Raw genomic sequence first — 18,754 nt, forward strand, 5'->3', positions numbered from 1 at the left:
TTTCATGGTCATCTGCATCAACAATGCTGACACATCCAGAAAAACAACAAGAGAAAACAGAAGTTCCGTCATCAGTACGCGATGTGAGATGATCGCATACAACTTTGAAGACAGCGGACACTGCGCTGGGATCTGCTTACAGGACATGTGTGGATAAAGGAGTTGTCGGCTTTTCGATTGACACGCTTTGCTTTTGATAAGTTCTGACGGGAATGACAGATTAGAGACAGGCTTGTAGTTAAGACAGTTTGGATTCCTTGGCAGAGGGCAGACAATGGTTGATTTTTAACTCTCTCCATACGAACGGCGAAAGAGACGACGTTAACAGCGTTTCACCCCAATTACCACCATCAAAATATTACAAGCGAAAGGCTCTTATACTGAAGAGGTGAATGTTGACAAAGAATACCACAATTCTGACGACGGAAGCTAAAGGTTGGGTCATTCAGACACCCTCTATTTATCACACTGGATTTGATCGAGAGACAGGGCATTGACTGCTTTGGGGAAAAAGCTATTGGCGAAGCGATTGGTCTTCGTCCTTATACTTCTGTACCGTCGACCAAGAGGGGAGCATCTCGAAAAATCCCAAAAGCTGGATGTGATGTGATGTGATTTATGATCGAGACCTGGTTTATCAGTTGCACAGAATATCAAAATCGAAAGCAAAGTTTTCTGCAGTACTTTAACAGCTCCATTTGCATCATCTGGAATCTTTTGAGAACGTTCACACATTCTCATATGCCAACTCGTTTGCATTGGCTGAAACGTGCACACCCACACAAACATGCACACACACCCACGCACGCACGCACGCACGCACGCACACACACACACACACACACACACAATCGTTGTCGAAGGAGGGAGAGAAATGGAAATGGTATGGAGGGGGAAAAAGGAAAGAGAGAGACAGGTAGAGAGACACAGAGAGACAGAGAGAGCGAGAGAGACAAAAAACCCACTGAATCACACATCACACGATTCCAGCAGAGAACGCTTCAAAGTTTATGGCTATGCTTTAATGTCCAAAAGACCTGCTGTTGTCAATGTAAGCCCTTCAAGCTCGTGCAGCACGTTCTCTGACTGCTCAATGCTTGTTGTAGCCAACACCATGGCTGCCGAAGCCGCCAAAGCCAAATCTGCCGAAGCCAGCTCCCAACCCAGCGCCGGCGTATCCATTGTATCCGGCGCCCTTGAACAGAGAAGAAAACAAAAATCAATATCTGGTCAATCAATATAGATGAGCCTGATTGCAATCTAATGTAGCAGACCGAGTTTCGAAGATCATATCTGCTCGAAAATCGAGAGGAAGCCTGACCCACACATCAACCCAATGAACAGGTCAGCCCCCGAGAGTCTACGGTAAGGCTGACCGGACCATGACTTTGAGAGAGAAGACAGAGAAATAAATGTACTCTTTTCTCATCTTTCTGTCACTCTCTCTCTCTCTCTCTCTCTCTCTCTCTCTCTCTCTCTCTCTCTCTCTCTCTCTTTCCCTCTTCTCTCTCTCTCTGTCTCTCTCTGTTTCTGTCTCTCTGTCTCTGTCTCTGTCTCTCTCTCTCTCTCTCGCTTTCAAATCATCTTTGCACTGAAGCCTGTTGAAGACCATTTTGCAAGTAACTGATACATTTTTATTAAGTTTAACCCCACTTCCAGCCCAGGCCGCACTCCCACCTCTGAAACCAGCTTGTCATTTAAGACTTATCTTTACTTGTAAGAAGGGAAAAGGGTATTCTTCAAATAGTAGATTCGCAGTCAAGTGATTCCCGTGCAGCCGTACTGCAACACATAACCATACAATATTATACTATACCATACCATATACTACCATACCATATACATACAATACCACACCATACCATACATGCTGTACCATTTCATACCATACCAAACTATACCATACCATACCATTTTCCACTGCATAACACAACACAACACAATACAATATGGAATGACACCATACCCTACAACAAACAACATTTGGATGCAGTACCATTTCATCATCACTTAATTGACTATTGATTACATTCTAACTCATGGGAATCTTGAAAATGGAAAAAGCGTTTTGTTACCCTTCCCCGTTGGCCATAGGTCAACTTTTTTTTAACCACACCAAAGTACACTGAAAAACAAACATATCTTGACAACGATTCACACATCTATAGAACTTCATAGCATACCCTGGCATAGCCGAAGCCAGCACCGTGAGGAGCACTACCATGGCTGTAGCCAGCACCGTGAAGAGCACTACCATGGCTGTAGCCAGCACCGTGAGGAGCACCACCATAGCCGTAGCCAGCTCCGTGAGGAGCACCACCATAGCTGTAGCCAGCACCGTGAGGAGCACCGCCATAGCCGTAACCTCCGTATCCATAGCCACGACCCAGGAGTCCGTTGCCGTAGCCTGCGTATCCACTGCCGTGACCCAGATATCCGTTGTTGTAGCCTCTGCCTCCGTAGCCATAGCCGCCATAGCCCAGACCGCGACCCAGACCATAGCCTCCGTAGCCACGGCCTGCATAGCCTCCAAGGCCACGGCCATAACCAAGGTAGCCAGCGAAGGTGGTGCCCACAAGGAGGCAGGCGAAGAGGATCACTTTCAGCTGCAAATGAATTATTCAATGAATAAGTAAATAGATACATAGATAAAGGAAGGATGGAAGGAAGGGAGGAAGGGAGGAAGTATCTGTGAACTTAATTTACTCACAGCCTGCCCAGCCCATGACTGTCATGTACCAGTTTGCTGAGGACTGTGTTGTCAAACCACTGAAATAATACACAATCAGTTCAAAATCAAATCGGAGTTCGGAATCCTTTTAAAAAAAAAATTATCTAAAAAAAAAAAGGTAAGAAAAGGCCACGAAAACTCCAGTCCCCTGCACTCAGTCCTGTGCTGCCCTCTTCATCCTTTGCGTCTTTTTGAATCGTTGTTTTTATAAACTGACCAGCTGGGTTGGTATTTGTGTTTTCTCTGGCCTGGGTTGAAGACTGTCAATTTTGAAGTGAAAAAAAGAGAGAGTATTGACACCGAGTAGACACGAGACTGCGCTAATTGGGACAGTGTCGTCTTTCCAAAAGTTAGCCTCTGGTTTACAACGTTGCTACCAACAAGCCATTGCATACACATATCAAAAATCAGGATAACAACAAGTGAACACACCCAGCTATTTCCTAACGAGTTCATGACTAGATGTCGCACAAAAATCTTCGCAGGTCTTTCTACAACAGGATACTGTTTGACCAGATTTCCTTACATCTGCACAACAGAGTTTGGTCACCTATGTCACCAACCGCGCCACTGACGTCATCCTGCTTGTTGGCTGGCAGTCATGTTGCCTATACAACGGGACACTGTTCAACAACGTTAGAGATAGCGTTACGATTTGATACTGATCAAACACTTACAATTGGTTTCTGTTAAAATGTTCCATAGCTTGCATTGTAATCGGACACTACTCAAACGCGTTACAGAAACTTTTATAGCTCAGTACCGCTTGACCACACTGTAGGTAATCCTCGGTAAGCCGTGCATTCCTGCATGTAATGATGGACACTGTGTTGACATCCACGTTTACTTAATCTATTTGAATTAAAGAGAGTATTGGGGGAAAAACACAACAAAACAAAACAAAACCATGGGTTCAGTGAATGCCAGAGAAAGAAAAATATTCCATTGCAAGACTGTGAAACTGTTTTATTACAACCCCGCTGTTTGTGACAGGCGCAGAGCCAGTCTAAACGTTTTGCAACTGATGAAGGCAAATAAAACAACTGACGAGTTTTTAAAGCCACTTTTTGTGCTGCCAAACTGTTCTGTCATGTAAGTGAATAAACAATGTCTGCCTTCTTGAGAGAAGACAGTGAAAAGACTCTTTAAGAAAGACTTTCTTCCTTACCATGATGAAGAAGAGGGCTGTAGCTTCAGACACTCGGAAACGAAGGTCAAGATCTGCGGTGGATGGCAAGATGCTCAGGAGCGAGTTTGGCGGCCCTATTTATCCTGGTGAGAGCGAGAGCAACAAACTTTTATCACTCTGCATGTGCAGTTGCTGGTGCATGCTTGCATTTTTACGAGCAGATTTATTGTCAATGGTTAATTCACGGTGATATTAATGGGCTAGGTTGTAAAATGAAAACTGTTGTATCCTTTCCCCTCCTCCCTCCCCTGTGTGTGTGTGTGTGTGTGTGTGTGTGTGTGTGTGTGTGTGTGTGTGTGTGTGTGTGTGTGTGTGTGTGTGTGTGTGTGTGTGTGTGTGTGTAAGTACGTACGTACATGTAATGTGCCAATTGTTCTTTTCATCGCTTTGTTACCTTAAATAGACTATTCCAGTTACTATTCTTATGCGTCGTTCTTATTGTGTTGTTTTATTTCATTTTATTTCTCTTTTTTTATGTTTTGTGTCGTTCTTTATTTTTACGTTTTGTGTCGTTCTTTATTTTTATGTTTTGTGTCGTTAAATGGGCAGAATTGTAAAAAGGCCTTTACTGTGCCTAATTCTTTACCCATTAAAGATTGAATCAAACAATCAATCTTCTTCTTCTTCTTCTTCTTCTTCTTCTTCTTCTTCTTCTTCTTCTTCTTCTTCCTCCTCCTCCTCCTCCTCCTCTTCTTCTTTTTCTTCTTCTTCATCTTCCTCCTCCTCCTTCTCTTCTTCCTCTTCTTCTTATTTAGTATTACCCCCACTATCACATTTTCTTGATTTCTCGAGTGCATTTACAGTTTCACTCATTCAGAATCGGAAACGGTTTATTGCTGTTTAAAAGGCGCAGTAAAAAATAAAAATAAAAAAAAAAAAAAAAAACAACAACACCGCAATGGCGTGAGTTTTCTTGAATTTGCGATCATATAAGAAAAGAGAAAAAAAAAGAAGAAGAAAGATTTCCATTCACTTGCTGTTCATAGGCCGACCTACTTTCAAGATAGACAAGGCAGAAGAAATGACGATTTCTGTTTTAGGGAGGTATTAACAGAGAAGATATTGGTTCACATATTCTGCTACACTGTTATCAGATTACATTATCATTATTTGAAAACAAAGAGTCAAAAGGCAGGTATCTAAGCTGTGCATAACCCAAAGCGCTTTGAAAGCGTGACGTGTTGTCAAAAAGTAGTCCGGATCAGAAAATGAAACAGAGTTATGTATGTGAAAATCATCTCTCTCTCTCTCTCTCTCTCTCTCTCTCTCTCTCTCTCTCTCTCTCTCTCTCTCTCTCTCTCTCTCTCTCTCTCTCTCTCTCTCTCCCCATGTTTTAACAATGTATCGTGAACTTCTGCCATCTGGTCGATATTTCAGGACCACAAAATTATATCAAATCAAGAACCCAGAAGGCCTTAAAACCACGATCAATTCATCTTTTAAATTCTTAATGGAGTGCGTGTAAGTCTGAATGTAAGTCTGTATAATTTCGAGTGTGCGCGCATGTGTGTGTGTGTGCGCGCGCGCGCGCGCGCAATTGTGTGTATATGTGCGCGTACATGTGTGGTGAAGGGTGCTGTTATCATTTTCGTTATTATTGCTTCAGTTTTTTTAAGTATGATATTTGTGATTACCTTGTCCAAAATTCGGAATATGTTTTCATTCTTTCTGATTTTACATATATAATCTGTAATATATGTGGAGTAAATGTTTTATTCGTTTCATATTTGATGCTGAGCAGTCTTGTGCAAGAGTTTCCAAGACTGATGCCAAGTTCAAGACAGTTCAGTTAGGTTTTCACAGTGTCATTGGAGTGATTTTTCTGTCCTCCAGTAGCACCCTTTCCCTGTGATAGTCCGTCGTTGAACAGAAGAAGAGAATAGCATATGTCTTTATCACCAAGTGTACAGGGGTCACAAAGAATATTGGGGGGTGGGGGTGCATGAAGGGGTACAAACATAAATCGAAAATAATATTCAAACACAGATACGGTAGGATTTTTGATACATGTAATTGTCAATGTTAGTAGAGGAGTTGTCTTGGTTTCAGTTTCAGTTTCAGTAGCTCAAGGAGGCGTCACTGCGTTCGGACAAATCCATATACGCTACACCACATCTGCCTACCAGATGCCTGACCAGCAGCATAACCCAACGCGCTCAGTCAGGCCTTGAGAAAAAAAAGGTAAATAAATAATAGATAAGCTTACATAAATAAATAAATAAATAAATAATAATTATGATATAAAAAAGGTAGTATAAATAATAATAATAATAATAATAATAATAATAATAATAATAAAATAAAAATAATATTAAATAAAAAAATAAGACAACAATGATGATAAATAAGCAAATAAATGTAAAACATGAAGACACATTCACAGATACACCCACACATGCATAACAGATATGCACCAAACATGCAGTGTCACAGATATGAAAGCACAGTCAAATACATATAAACGTACATGAGCTCCAACACACACACACACACACACACACACACACATTACCCTGAACCTCCTCTACCCCCCTCCTCCAGACACTCATTTCTAGTCTACGTATCGCAGCTTCCACGGCACACACACACACACACACACACACACACACACACACACACACACAGATGAACACAGATTAACACTTACTTGTACAAGCACACACACATACGCCCATATCTCCCACCCCCACCCCCACACACATATATACAAAGATATATATATATATACGTTCCAATATCCTGTTGCTCCCACAGTGTAGGCATGCATACACTCACATACCTCATCCTCTACCCCACGTCCCCCCCCTCCGCACCCCCCCCTCCCCCTCACACACACACACACACACACACGCGCGCGCGCGCGCGCGCGCTCACGCACGTGCACAGAACTCTCCTGACACTTGTGTACACTTACACTCTCGCGCGTCTAGTGTGTTGCTCAGTCTATTGTATTTGGAAAAACCCACAGAGACTCTGTTCCGTTTTGAAGTAATTTGCGCAATGTTGGTTTGGAAATGATGCCGATATTTGTTTGATTTGCAAAGCATCGTGCTCTACCTTTCATGTTAGACTTACGGCCGCTCCCTCTCTCTGCTTTTATTTCTTTGAGGCGATCGATGGTGTGATGGCCTTGTACCTGTTCCTTTTGATATTCTTTGACTTTTCTGAGGATTTCCGATTTTCCTAGATGTAGGCCGCTCGTTGGTGTTGCGTTACCAGCAAGTCTGTCAGCTCGCTCATTTCCCTTAACACCTGCATGTCCCGGGCAGTATGACCATGTGAGTTTTTTAATCTGAAAGTTGCACATTGCCTTATGCCACTCTGGGCTTCCCATTCCGTTTTCAATTTTCTGTATGAGGTTCATTGGGTCGGTTAGAATCATGGCATGTTGGTTTCCAGGCGTATGGATGGACGATAGCCACCGGAGGGCATGTGTCACAGCTTCAACTTCCATCGTTAGGCTGGAGGTTGTGACTTTGTAGGCAGCATTCTCTTCCATAACTGTTTTTCCATTTTGTTTCGCAGTGAATCCCCAACCGGATTGGTCTTTGGTGACTGAGCCATCTGTGTATATGATGATGTCTTCTTCTTTACTGTTTTCTTCTATGAGTAGCTTCACTTCCGCATCAGTTTTGCCCTCTGGCCATTCCCGACAATGTCTTCCTAGAGTGGGTGAAATGGCTGTGTTGAATAGATGGTTGAGGTTTTCGGGGTTTTTCTCCCATTCTTTTGTTTCTTTCAGGTCTTGTAGTCGGCATACTAGCTGGATTGTGTCTTCTGCTTGCCCCATCCATGATCTTCCTCGTCCTAGACGGCTGCCTTTTGGTTCTTTGACTGCGTCATGCAGTGGGTTTTGAGGGTTTTCTAATGCTTTGAAGTAGGTCTTGACCTGTTCTAACTTGTTTCTGGCCTGCACTGAAGGAAGGTCAAGCAGGTATCGCATGGTTTCTGTGGGCGTGTCTTTTGTTGTTCCAAGGATCATCCTCATAGCTTCATTTTGAACTCTTTCTAATTTTAGGAGGTTGCTTTGAGACGGTGTTGTTAGCCCAAGTCCGTAGTCGATCACACTGAGGACGAGTGATTGGTATAGCAGGAAGAGGTGGCGTAGTTCAATACCTTTGGTTGCCATTGCTTTTAAGACTGAAAGGCCCTTTTTGCATTTGAGAACAGTATTTTCCGTATGATTTCTGAAGGTCAGCATCATGTCGAAGTGTATTCTTAGGTAGCGCAGGCATTCAGTTTTCTCGATCTGAATCCCATCGAATGACACAGAAGGTGGTGATTTGCTCGCGGTTCTGTTGTTGAGGGTGCACAGCAACGTTTGGGCTTTCGCTGGATTGATGGAAGATCCTGTGTCTTTGCACCATTGAGCAATATTGTTTACTTGTTTCTGGACGGCTTTAGTTCTTCCTGAGCATCTTTCGAAGTTTTGAAGACCAGGCCATCATCCGCAAGAGTAAGCGCCCGAGCTATTCCATTGTTGTTTAAGTCTTCAAGGCCCTTCGTGTAGACATTGTAGAGGACAGGAGAGAGCGGAGACCCTTGTGGCAGTCCCATGGATAGTTTAGAAGGTGCAGACATCCAATCTCCGAGGCGTAGGACGACGGTTCTTTCCTGAAGCGTTGCTGCTATCCATCTTGTCAGTGTCAAACTTACTCCATACCTTAGTAGCAGCTCCATGAGGTGCGCAGACTGACTTTATTGTAGGCATCTTCAAGGTAGATTGCTACTGCTAGTGTTTCTTCTTTTCTTTGAAATCCTTCATACACCTCATATGCAAAAGCAGCTGCATTTTCCCATGTGGACTTGCCTGTTCTGTAACCACCTTGATTTGAAGGGAGAATGTGCCTGTGTTCAAGATCCCTTGCATATTTCCTGGCTATCATGCGTTCCATGAGCTTTCCAGCAATGTTTTGCATGGTTAGGATCCGGTAGCCACTTACCTGATGATGGTCCTTTCCTGGTTTTGGTATGGGTTTTAAGAAGCTGTGTGTCCAGTCCTCCGGCACATGTCCATTGTGGAAATTGTTTCGATATAGATTGAAAAGTCTGCTTCTGTCTTCTTCCGATAGTTCCTTGATGTCCGAGTAACTTTGTCTGGGCCAGGAGCCGATTCTTTCTTACATTTAGCTATTGCTTCGTTTAGATCATCTATTGTCAAGTCATCATCAGGTCCAGTCTGCATAAGGGTTTGGCTTAACTCCTCAACATATTTCTTTTTCTCATCTAAGTTTCTTTGATCGCTCTGTTGTATGAAACGTTTGAGCAGGGCGGATCCTTTTTCTTCGTTTGTCTTAAGCTTGGTTCCGTCAGTGTCTACCATGTCTGGGGTTGTTGCTGTGCACGTTTTCCCTTCCATGCGAAGATAAAATTGCCAGAACTCTGTCAATGTTGAGTCATAACTGAGTGCCTCGCAAAACTGTTTCCACTTGTCAGTTTTGGCCTCTTGAGCAATGATTTCAAACTCTTTAGTTTTTTCTTTCATTTTTGTTTCAATATCTTTGTCCAGAGATGCTTTCTTTTTGCCAAAGTTTGACAGCCGCATGTTTTTCTATCCAGGCTCTCTCTCTGTGTCGGTATTCCACCATGGGGGCTGAATAGTTTGCATCCTGTTCGGTGCCGTTCTTTTGTTTCTTCTGCGTCTTAATTTTTTCGATGACGGTTGTCTCTTTGGTTTCATACTGAAATGGATCACGCGGTTTCATACAGGGTTTATCTGACACTGTCTTGGTCCAAACGACATTGTGACAACGTGCAGTAAACATTACGCTGAAAAGGGTTGGTGCTAGCACACAACCCTGCTTGACACCGTTGGTACCGGAAAGGTCTCCGACTCTCCACCGTCGCCAAGGACGTGAACCATCATGCCATCGTGAAACTGACGCATCCTTTGAATTAATCTATTCTGTGCAGTCAAGCTGACATGATCCTCTGCACGCTCCAACAACTGGCAATGTCAAGGGCCTTCATGAAATCAACAAAACTTCAAACAGTTCTCGGTCTCGGTAAGTGAAACAAAGTTAAAGTATGTAACAGAGTGTGGTGCAATGTAGCGTTGCAAGCAAAGCATAGTGTAGAGAAGGATTTAACACAGTGGTAAAGAGCATTAAGTATTGATAAGAACATTAGTCATGTATTGTTAATGTGTCGTAGCGAGATGTAGTGTAGTGCAGTGCAGCACAGTATAGTACAGTGCAGTATAGTATACATTAACAAGGCATTTAGCATTTCAGCAAAGTTATAATGATTTTATTTGTCAACGAGCTTTCTGTGACGATTTTGAATTTTTTTCACGTGCAGTTCCGAGTCGACTGTTTTTGTTTTGTATTTTTATTGCTCGCTGTGATGCTTTATTCTGCCACTGTAAAAGGACGCTGCGTTTCACCATCTACTTTGCCTAATCACACACACACACACACACACACACACACACACACACACACACACACACACACACACACACACACACACACACACACACAACTCGCTATGGTATGAGAGAGAGATGAAGAGATTAAGTCGAAAAGACAGAGTAAACTGATGGATGGACAAACAGCTGCACACAAACCCAAACCAGATCACTGAAGTTCCAACAGAGACCTGTGGCAATGGTTTAATGTCCACACACAGAACAATGCCAGCTGATGGTATTATAAGCCCTTCGAGCTCGAGCTGCACGTGCTCAGGTGGTTCAGTGACCCCATTGTTGAGACTTTTCCCTACATTCAATCTCTACCACTTGAACCAACCACGGGCTCCACCCCCCGAACCAGATCCCAAGCCGCCTCCGTAGCCACCACCAGATCCCAATCCAGCTCTGTAGCCACCACCAGATCCCAATCCAGCTCTGTAGCCGCCACCAGATCCCAAGCCACCTCCGTAGCCACCACCAGATCCCAAGCCACCTCCGTAGCCACCAACAGCTCCCAATCCTGCTCCGTGGACACCACCAGATCCCAATCCTGCTCCGTGGACACCACCAGATCCCAATCCTGCTCCGTGGACACCACCAGATCCCAATCCTGCTCCGTAGCCACCAACAGCTCCCAATCCTGCTCCGTGGACACCACCAGATCCCAATCCTGCTCCGTGGACACCACCAGATCCCAATCCTGCTCCGTGGACACCACCAGATCCCAATCCTGCTCCGTGGACACCACCAGATCCCAATCCTGCTCCGTGGACACCACCAGCTCCCAATCCAGCTCCGTAGCCACCACCAGCTCCCAATCCACCTCCGTAGCCACCACCAGATCCCAAGCCACTTCCGTAGCTACCTATAACTCCCGAGCCACCTCCGACACCCTGGAACAAAGAGGAAGAGAAGATTTCGTGTTTAACACAGCTAGATTTCTTTTGCAGTTTACTTTGGTACTCGTAAAGGTGTTTAGGAACATCAATAACGAAGAGATTTCTTTGCAAATTGTTCGAGTATGCGACGAGGTATTGCCGAGAATCCATGACCAATGAGAAACAGTGAATGTGAGAGAGAATCGTGATATCTCTATTTGTTTCTGTCTGCTTGGCAGCATCTCCTCTCTCTCTCTCTCTCTCTCTCTCTCTCTCTCTCTCTCTCTCTCAAACATTTTTGTCATTATTTAAGCAAAGAATGAAAGATATATTTATGCAGGAGTGGGACGAGTCAGTAATGTCTAAAGATATATATCATAACTACAGACTGTTTAAAACTGGTTTTCAGTGTGAGCAATATTTTGAATATGTGGATAAAAAGTGTTTTAGGGACTGTTTAGTAAAATTACGGCTTGGTTTGCTCCCAATAAATGGATCATTTTTTTAGAAGAACATTCAAATGTAATTCAAATTACGCATGTAAACGTTGTAATGTAATCGAAGATGAAAACCATTTTATAAACAATTGTGCCCTTTACAATGACCTGCGGCAAAAACATCTGAACTCTGAAGGTCAATCGTATGTTCACTTGATGAAGAATGGTTCTGTTTACAGTATTCGTAAACTATGCGTTTATATATTTAATGCCCTGAAGATACGACAGGAATTCTGTGACAACAATGATGAAAGTTAGAATTAATTTACAATGCACGAGAAGCACTTTTGTTCTACAGATTAAGTTAGTACGTATTTTACATTTTGTTGTGGTTGAGTGATCACCATATTGTGTACTTTTGACCTCTTTCTAGGGGCCGGAGGCCTGGAGATTAAAGTTTTGTTCTTGTTCTTGTTCTCTCTCTCTCTCTCTCTCTCTCTCTCTCTCTCTCTCTCTCTCTCTCTCTCTCTCTTCTCTTTTATTTTCTTTCTTTCTTTCCCTTCCCCCTCTCTCCCTCCCGTTGTTTCTTTCATACACACACACACACACACACACACACACACACACACACACACACACACACACACACACACACACACACACCTCTAAAACATCATTATGAACAACAAGTTCATGATTTTTGATTCACTTGTGTAAACAAAGTGAGTCTATGTTTTAACCTGGTGTTCGGTTGTGTGTGTGTGTGTGTGTGTGTGTGTGTGTGTGTGTGTGTGTGTGTGTGTGTGTGTGTGTGTGTGTGTGTGTGTGTGTCCGTAATAAACTTTAACATTGACATTTTCTCTGCAAATACTTTGTCAGTTGACACCAAATTAGGCATAAAAATAGGAAAAATTCAGTTCTTTCCAGTCCTTGTTTAAAACAATATTGCACCTCTGGGATGGGCACAAAAAAATAAAAAATGAAGCCTAATTATATGCAAACTGCATTTACTGTTATATTTATATTTTTTGTATTCTCTAAACTTGGCACTTTGATCTGATATTCTGACACAACAACAAGAGCAGTCATTATTATCATTTTTTATTCAAACAGAAACTTCTTTTGTTAAGCATGGAAGTTTTATTTATTTTGCAAACGTTTTGGTGCAGATAGTAAAGAAGGGAAATTACTCTGTAATCAATGCTAGGGGACTTAATTTGCTTTAAACTGATCTTTCTCATCTTAAACATTACATTTTGAAATTATACTCAATACATAAAAAGCTTGTGAGTTTTACTCTCAGTGTACAGGGCTTTCACTATGTTCATTCGCCCAAGTGGTCTTTTTCGGAAAATACTAAAATCAATACGACGAGTGGACTTTACAGGTCTGTTGGCTGAGCCCTGAAGGTCATGGGCAAAAATCAATTGCGTACACATATTTATACACATTCAAAGCGCGTGCTCATATTCTTCGCGAACGCGAACGACGCCATTTTGTTTCAAATTGTTGACCTGCCCGTTCAGTCCTATATCCAATGGACAATACACGATAACATGTGATGGAAAGTTGGAGAAGGAGACCGTTAAATATTTATTCAGAGAAAGATTTGTGAACGCCTCATCACTTATTGGATTATGCCTCAAACTGTCATAAAAATATCCACAGAATCAGTCGGAATTCACAGTTAAATATTGCAAACCATGCGAGTTAATACCCTTGAACTGATCACGATGAAACGAAAAAATTTCCAGTCTTGACTTTTCTCAAAATGAAGTCCTTTTCACTTCTTACGACGTTTAGAAGTACTTGTACTTGGCTCTACATATTATTAGTTTAACAAAATACTCAATTTTCATATCAACTTTAAAACTATAAATCTAGAATGAACATAAAATAGAAATTGAATCGATTGTGTCGTACTACATTCCCGGCGGGTGTAACTAAACTTGTACATCTATCTAGATCTAGTGAAAACGGCTAAATGTTGCAGTGTGATTGCGGGGATAGCCATTAAAAAGATCTTTTTTTATTGCCCTTAAAGATTTTTTTAATGCTCAAGATACACCACAATAATATGATTTAAACAGCGTTCTCATTGCGAATACCGCAATTGATTTATCGCCCTTTAAAAAAGTATGTTCAAATGTTAAATTTTAGAACGTCGGTTAAGGAACCACGATAGTGTAATGGATAAGGCAGTTTCTTCTCACCCGAACACGCGGAGTTCGAATCTGGTTAGGACTTTTTTCTTTCTTTTTTTTTTTTTAAACACGAAGCTTTACAATAACAAATACAGAACACATTTTAACGATTAGATTTTTTTTTTAAGTGTATCACAAGTGAGTCTTGAAGGCCTTGCCTCTCTTGTTTAATATATGTATAAAGATTCCGAAGCGTACCTTGCTCAAGCTGCCTCCAGAATAACCACCAGCGCCGCCGTAACCCCCCGCTCCTTGTCCGAGACCACCCAGCACTCCGGAGCCTGCTCCTCGCCACAACCAGAGGCCACCCGCACCCCCGTAGCCTTTGCCTCCGTAGCCTCCGTTCAGTGGGCCGGATCCGCCGTAGCCACCACCTCCATCGTAAATTTTCAAGTTTCGGTAAACCTTTAACTCCTATTGGAGCATGGAGCATCACAACGTCGTTTAACACAAGAACATACCTCCATAGTAAAGTTTCAAGTTTTGGTAAACCTCTAACTCCTGTTGGAGCATGCAGGATCACAACATCCTTTAACAAACAACATATCCACGTGAATCAAAAGCATAAGCAAACAGCCAAGTTAGAAAAAAGCTGTCGAACAAAAGTGAACAATATTTTTCCACTTATAAACTAGTTCAATATCAGCTCTACGGTTTGACTACCATCTAGTAAATTGCAGAAATTGAAAACAGATTTCGGAGCAACATGCTCTGTTTCCTATCTTTTCAATCATGACGTATTTCAGTATACTTTCGACATTCTGTAACAAATTAGCATCGTCTCTAATAACTGACGTATTACTCTCTTTGCAGAACCGTATACATATATATATATATATATATATACACACACATATATATATTCACGTAGCCTGTTATTTCGCGTCCCGATCTGGATTAAAGGAAACTAATAACACGTGTGTCTGATAAATACAACATCATTATAAACTCTGCTACCTGGAAGCACCATGGCAGAATCGGTTTGGCGATGGACTTCTGATCCAGTGATCACCAGTGGTTAGGGTTCGAGCCCACGTTTCGGTTTGCTGTTGTGTCCTAGGGAAAGGCACGTTTCTCCCATCTTCCTTCACTCCACCCAAGTGTGGATCGGTGCTCGACATCGGTTGGGGAAGTTTTAAACAAAATCGGCGTAAGGAGAGGATTGGGCCCCCGCCTTCCTGATTCCGAGCCCTGGACATCATGGATATGAATTCACTCAATGGACATGAATTCATTCATTGGATATGAATTCACTCATTGGATATGAATTCACTGTCCCGATGGTCGTAAACGGCAATGCGACCTTTAACTTTTGATCCCTACCTCCATATGCACCTCCTACGGGGACTCCTCCTCCGTAGACACCTCCCCCGTGACCTCCGCTGCCCAGACCGGATCCGCCACCGTAGCCGCCACCGTAGCCACCACCTCCATAGCCGCCACCTCCATAGCCAACACCTCCAATGCTGCCACTACCACCTCCTCTGAAGAAGCCATTGCTACCCACCAGGAGGCACACGAAGACGACTGCGGCGTTCAGCTGAAGATAGGCAAATAAACAAATAAGTAAATATATAGATGAATATAAATAAATACCGAGCGCTTCGAAATGGGGTTATCACGTTGACTCACTCTGTTTACGCGAGTGGCTTAGCCTTCATGACTCTTCTGCAGAAAGAAAAAGAAAGAAAAATGATGATTTAAGGTGTTCCCACATCAGTTCAGCTCAAGCAGTTTCAGTGTCAAGGCGGTGTCAAAGGGTGTGGACAGACCCATATATCCTTAACCACTGCTTAACGAGAAGAAAAGCAAATGCATGACCTTCCCATAAACACAACGCGTGTATCGTGGCCTTGAGAGCCACCATATGTTTGTGTAAAACATTGACATGAAATGAAATGACAAAACAAAATAAACATGTAAGTCAGTACACATATGTAGTTTATATAAATACATATATTGACATGATTAATGTATAATCGCCCGTTGTGGAGCATTCGTTTTCGTGCAGTGGATCGATCACTGTGAAATTTGACTGGGGTGGGGTGTTGGGGGGCGAGGGGGGAGGGGGGTCGATCCCTTCGAGAACTTGTAAGGCATTGTGGAACCTCTCGACACTGAACCTCTACTCCTGGCGAGGGAAGCGTACAATGAGTCACCATGTGAAGCGTTGGCCTGGTGGTAATGCGTCCCCATTGGAAGCGAGAGAGTCTCTGAGCGTACTGGTTCGAATCCCACAATCAGTATTTTCTCCCGCTCCACTAGATCTTTAGTGGCGGTCTGGACACTGGTCAATCGGATGAGACGTTACACCGAGGCCCCATGGGCAGTATACATTTAGCACACGTAAAAGAACCCACGGCAACAAGATGGTTGAATTATGTTGAAAAATCCACTTGGAAAAATCCACAGGAAAACAAATACATGTGCAGGCAAAAAAAAAAAGATGGGCGCTCTCATTGCGCTCTTCGTGGGGAAAGCAGGCCGAAATTCACAGAGAAATCTGATGTGACAAAAGAGTAATACATTACTCTACGTTACATTAATTGCATTACATTTCCCGGGAACCAGACAGTCGGATGTCATCCTGGGGTGCTAAATATATATTCGTCTATGAAAGTCAAGTCTGTTCATCTGTTCTCTATATAATGTATGTCATTTCAAATATTTACAAAAGGTTTTGCTCAGATACAGTGCATATGATTTAACCAATGGGCATTGCTTGAACACGTGGAAAATATTTCCATTGGTGCGAATCGTCTGCACACTTTGCGAATAACTTCACAATATACTGCTTAAAGACGTGAAAGTCTCACAGCTGGGTACTGTTCAAAAGGCGTTTCGACAAACTTTACGACAGGGTAGTGAACACTTCCGTTCCAAACAACCTTCCGGACAAGTTGATTACGCTGTAGGTTATCTTTTCCTGCCCACTGGTTCGTCCATCCGCTGATGTGCAAAGGTACTAGAAGTCATCGCTTGGTCTGACATATTACAATGCCAATGAAAACGTTGAGAGAAAACAAAACAAGAAGAAATTAAGGTTAACTCACTCAGTACGGCCAGTCCTCTCTTCTCCTCTACACAGAGCCCTCGGATGTCCAGTGGGTGTCTGAATGACCCAACCTTTAGCTTCCGCCGTCAGAATTGTGGTTTTCTTTGTCAACATTTACATCTTCAGTATAAGAGCCTTCCGACTGCAATATTTTGATGATGGTAATTGGGGTGAAACGCTGTTAACGTCGTATCTTTCTCCGTTCGTATGGAGAGAGTTAAGGTAAGGCAAATAACTTCTGTTTCTCTCTCAGAGCCTTTATGACAGACGCAAATACAGTCGCGATCATTCCGGGAAACATCAAAGCACAAAAACAAATAAAACAGTCCACTTATGCAATCAATTTTGCATATAGAAATAGATAACGAAAGATAACAAACACGCAATAAGACCATCAGAACAGCAGAGGAGGCAACTATTGTCACGACCATCTGGGCTGGAATCAGACTGTAGTGGAGAGTGTCTTGCCCAAGTTACATCCCAACTCTCTCGGCCAAGAGGGTTTTAGGACAGTCGGCGTTGGGATGGTTCCCAAAGACCAACTAGCCTCCAAGGCTGCTGCACTAAGAGCCAGTGCAGTCTTGCCTCCTAGTTTGAGAGTCATAGTCCTTCACAAAAGACTAAACAGCAAATGACTTTGCACTGCAATGGAGAAACTATTGATCATGCAGTTCTCACCTTGCTGTTGGCCCAACTGTAAGCTTATGTTACTCGGTGACATAAACTGAGCGTTGTGTGTGTGTGTGTGTGTATGTATGTGTGTGTGTGTGTGTGTGTGTGTGTGTGTGTGTGTGTGTGTGTGTGTAAAGAAGAGAGAACAAGGGAAAACAAGGGACGTTCATTGCTTACCATGACGAGGAAAGGAGCTATCAACTTCAAAGAAACGAGAAAAAACAAAGGACTTCCTTGCATACCATGACGATGAGTGGAGCTGTCAGTCTGGGACACTGGGAGAAGAAGGACGTCCAGCTGCTCTGCTAGGAACTGGCCGGATGACCATCAGCGGAACCGGTGGTCCTACTTATATATTGTGTGCAGCAAGGGCCACAAAGTTTTTATGGCCAGTGTCGCTCCACGGGTAGAAGGTGCATGATGTATGCTCCGTGGCGTGACATGCCGTTTTATTGTCATTGATGAATTCACCGTCGACAGACTGTTTATTTTATTATTATTTTTTTTTTATATATAAAAGTTATGGTTTAAACTGGACTGTTTTTGATCCGCGATTATGTCTTCTTGGCCACGCACTTCCTCTGTCTCCTCCACCCCTTTCTCTGTTTCTGTCTGTGTGTCTGTCTGTCTCTGTCTCTCTGTTCTCTTCTTCTCTCTCTCTCTCTCTCTCTCTCTCTCTCTCTCTCTCTCTCTCTCTTCCTTTTCATTTAATTTCGTTTATCTAGTATTCCCTGGATGATGGTAAAATAAAACGATGTCCGTCTCTGAACGACAAATGCTTTTCAAAGGGAGACAGAAAGAGAGAACACATATCGGGTGTCCCCAAAAAAAGTGAACCGCTTTTTGACAAGCATTTTCTCAGTGATAGAGAAACCGAATTCATTGAAAATTTTCACACAGTAGTCTTAGGGTATCATCAATAAGTCTGCAAAATATCTAAACGTTCGGCCGCAAATTCAAAACAGCATGTCAAAAAATCCAGTATCATAGCTGTGTAATGATGACCTTCATCATGTTCATACCAGCTGCCAGGTGTTGGGATCTATCAATCAGTGTCAGTCTGGGTGTCAAGTCTATGGTTTGTTATTGTCGTCTGTATCCAAAATCAGTTCTGTCCAAAGTTTCAGTTTGGAAGGATCAACCATGCCTTTGAGTGAAAGTGATAAGGTTACCATT

General features: G+C 42.8%; 1 protein-coding gene across 1 annotated transcript; it reads right to left on the minus strand.

Annotated features, from left to right (window-relative positions):
- Window positions 1-1,007: 1,007 nt before the first annotated feature.
- LOC143283867 (uncharacterized) lies at window positions 1,008-17,971 on the minus strand. Its single transcript, XM_076590246.1, has 7 exons — window positions 17,821-17,971; window positions 15,175-15,391; window positions 14,050-14,231; window positions 10,656-11,225; window positions 9,739-9,867; window positions 2,184-2,606; window positions 1,008-1,195 (listed from the first exon to the last, which is right to left on the minus strand). Exons 1-7 carry the CDS (start codon window positions 17,821-17,823, stop codon window positions 1,091-1,093), a joined length of 1,629 nt encoding a protein of 542 aa, XP_076446361.1. The 5' UTR covers window positions 17,824-17,971; the 3' UTR covers window positions 1,008-1,090.
- Between the last annotated feature and the right edge of the window lie 783 nt (window positions 17,972-18,754).

The sequence above is a fragment of the Babylonia areolata genome, chromosome 7, assembly GCF_041734735.1.
Source record: "Babylonia areolata isolate BAREFJ2019XMU chromosome 7, ASM4173473v1, whole genome shotgun sequence".
Lineage (NCBI taxonomy): Eukaryota > Metazoa > Mollusca > Gastropoda > Neogastropoda > Buccinidae > Babylonia > Babylonia areolata.

Bases quoted from the DNA above. Each gene is read 5' to 3' on its own strand.
- LOC143283867 (XM_076590246.1), bottom strand. The intron at 11,226-14,049 runs GTACGCTTCGGA...TCTTTGTTCCAG, and splicing joins CTGGAGGCAGCTTGAGCAAG to GGTGTCGGAGGTGGCTCGGG. The intron at 9,868-10,655 runs TAGAGATTGAAT...TGACATTGCCAG, and splicing joins CCCGTGGTTGGTTCAAGTGG to TTGTTGGAGCGTGCAGAGGA.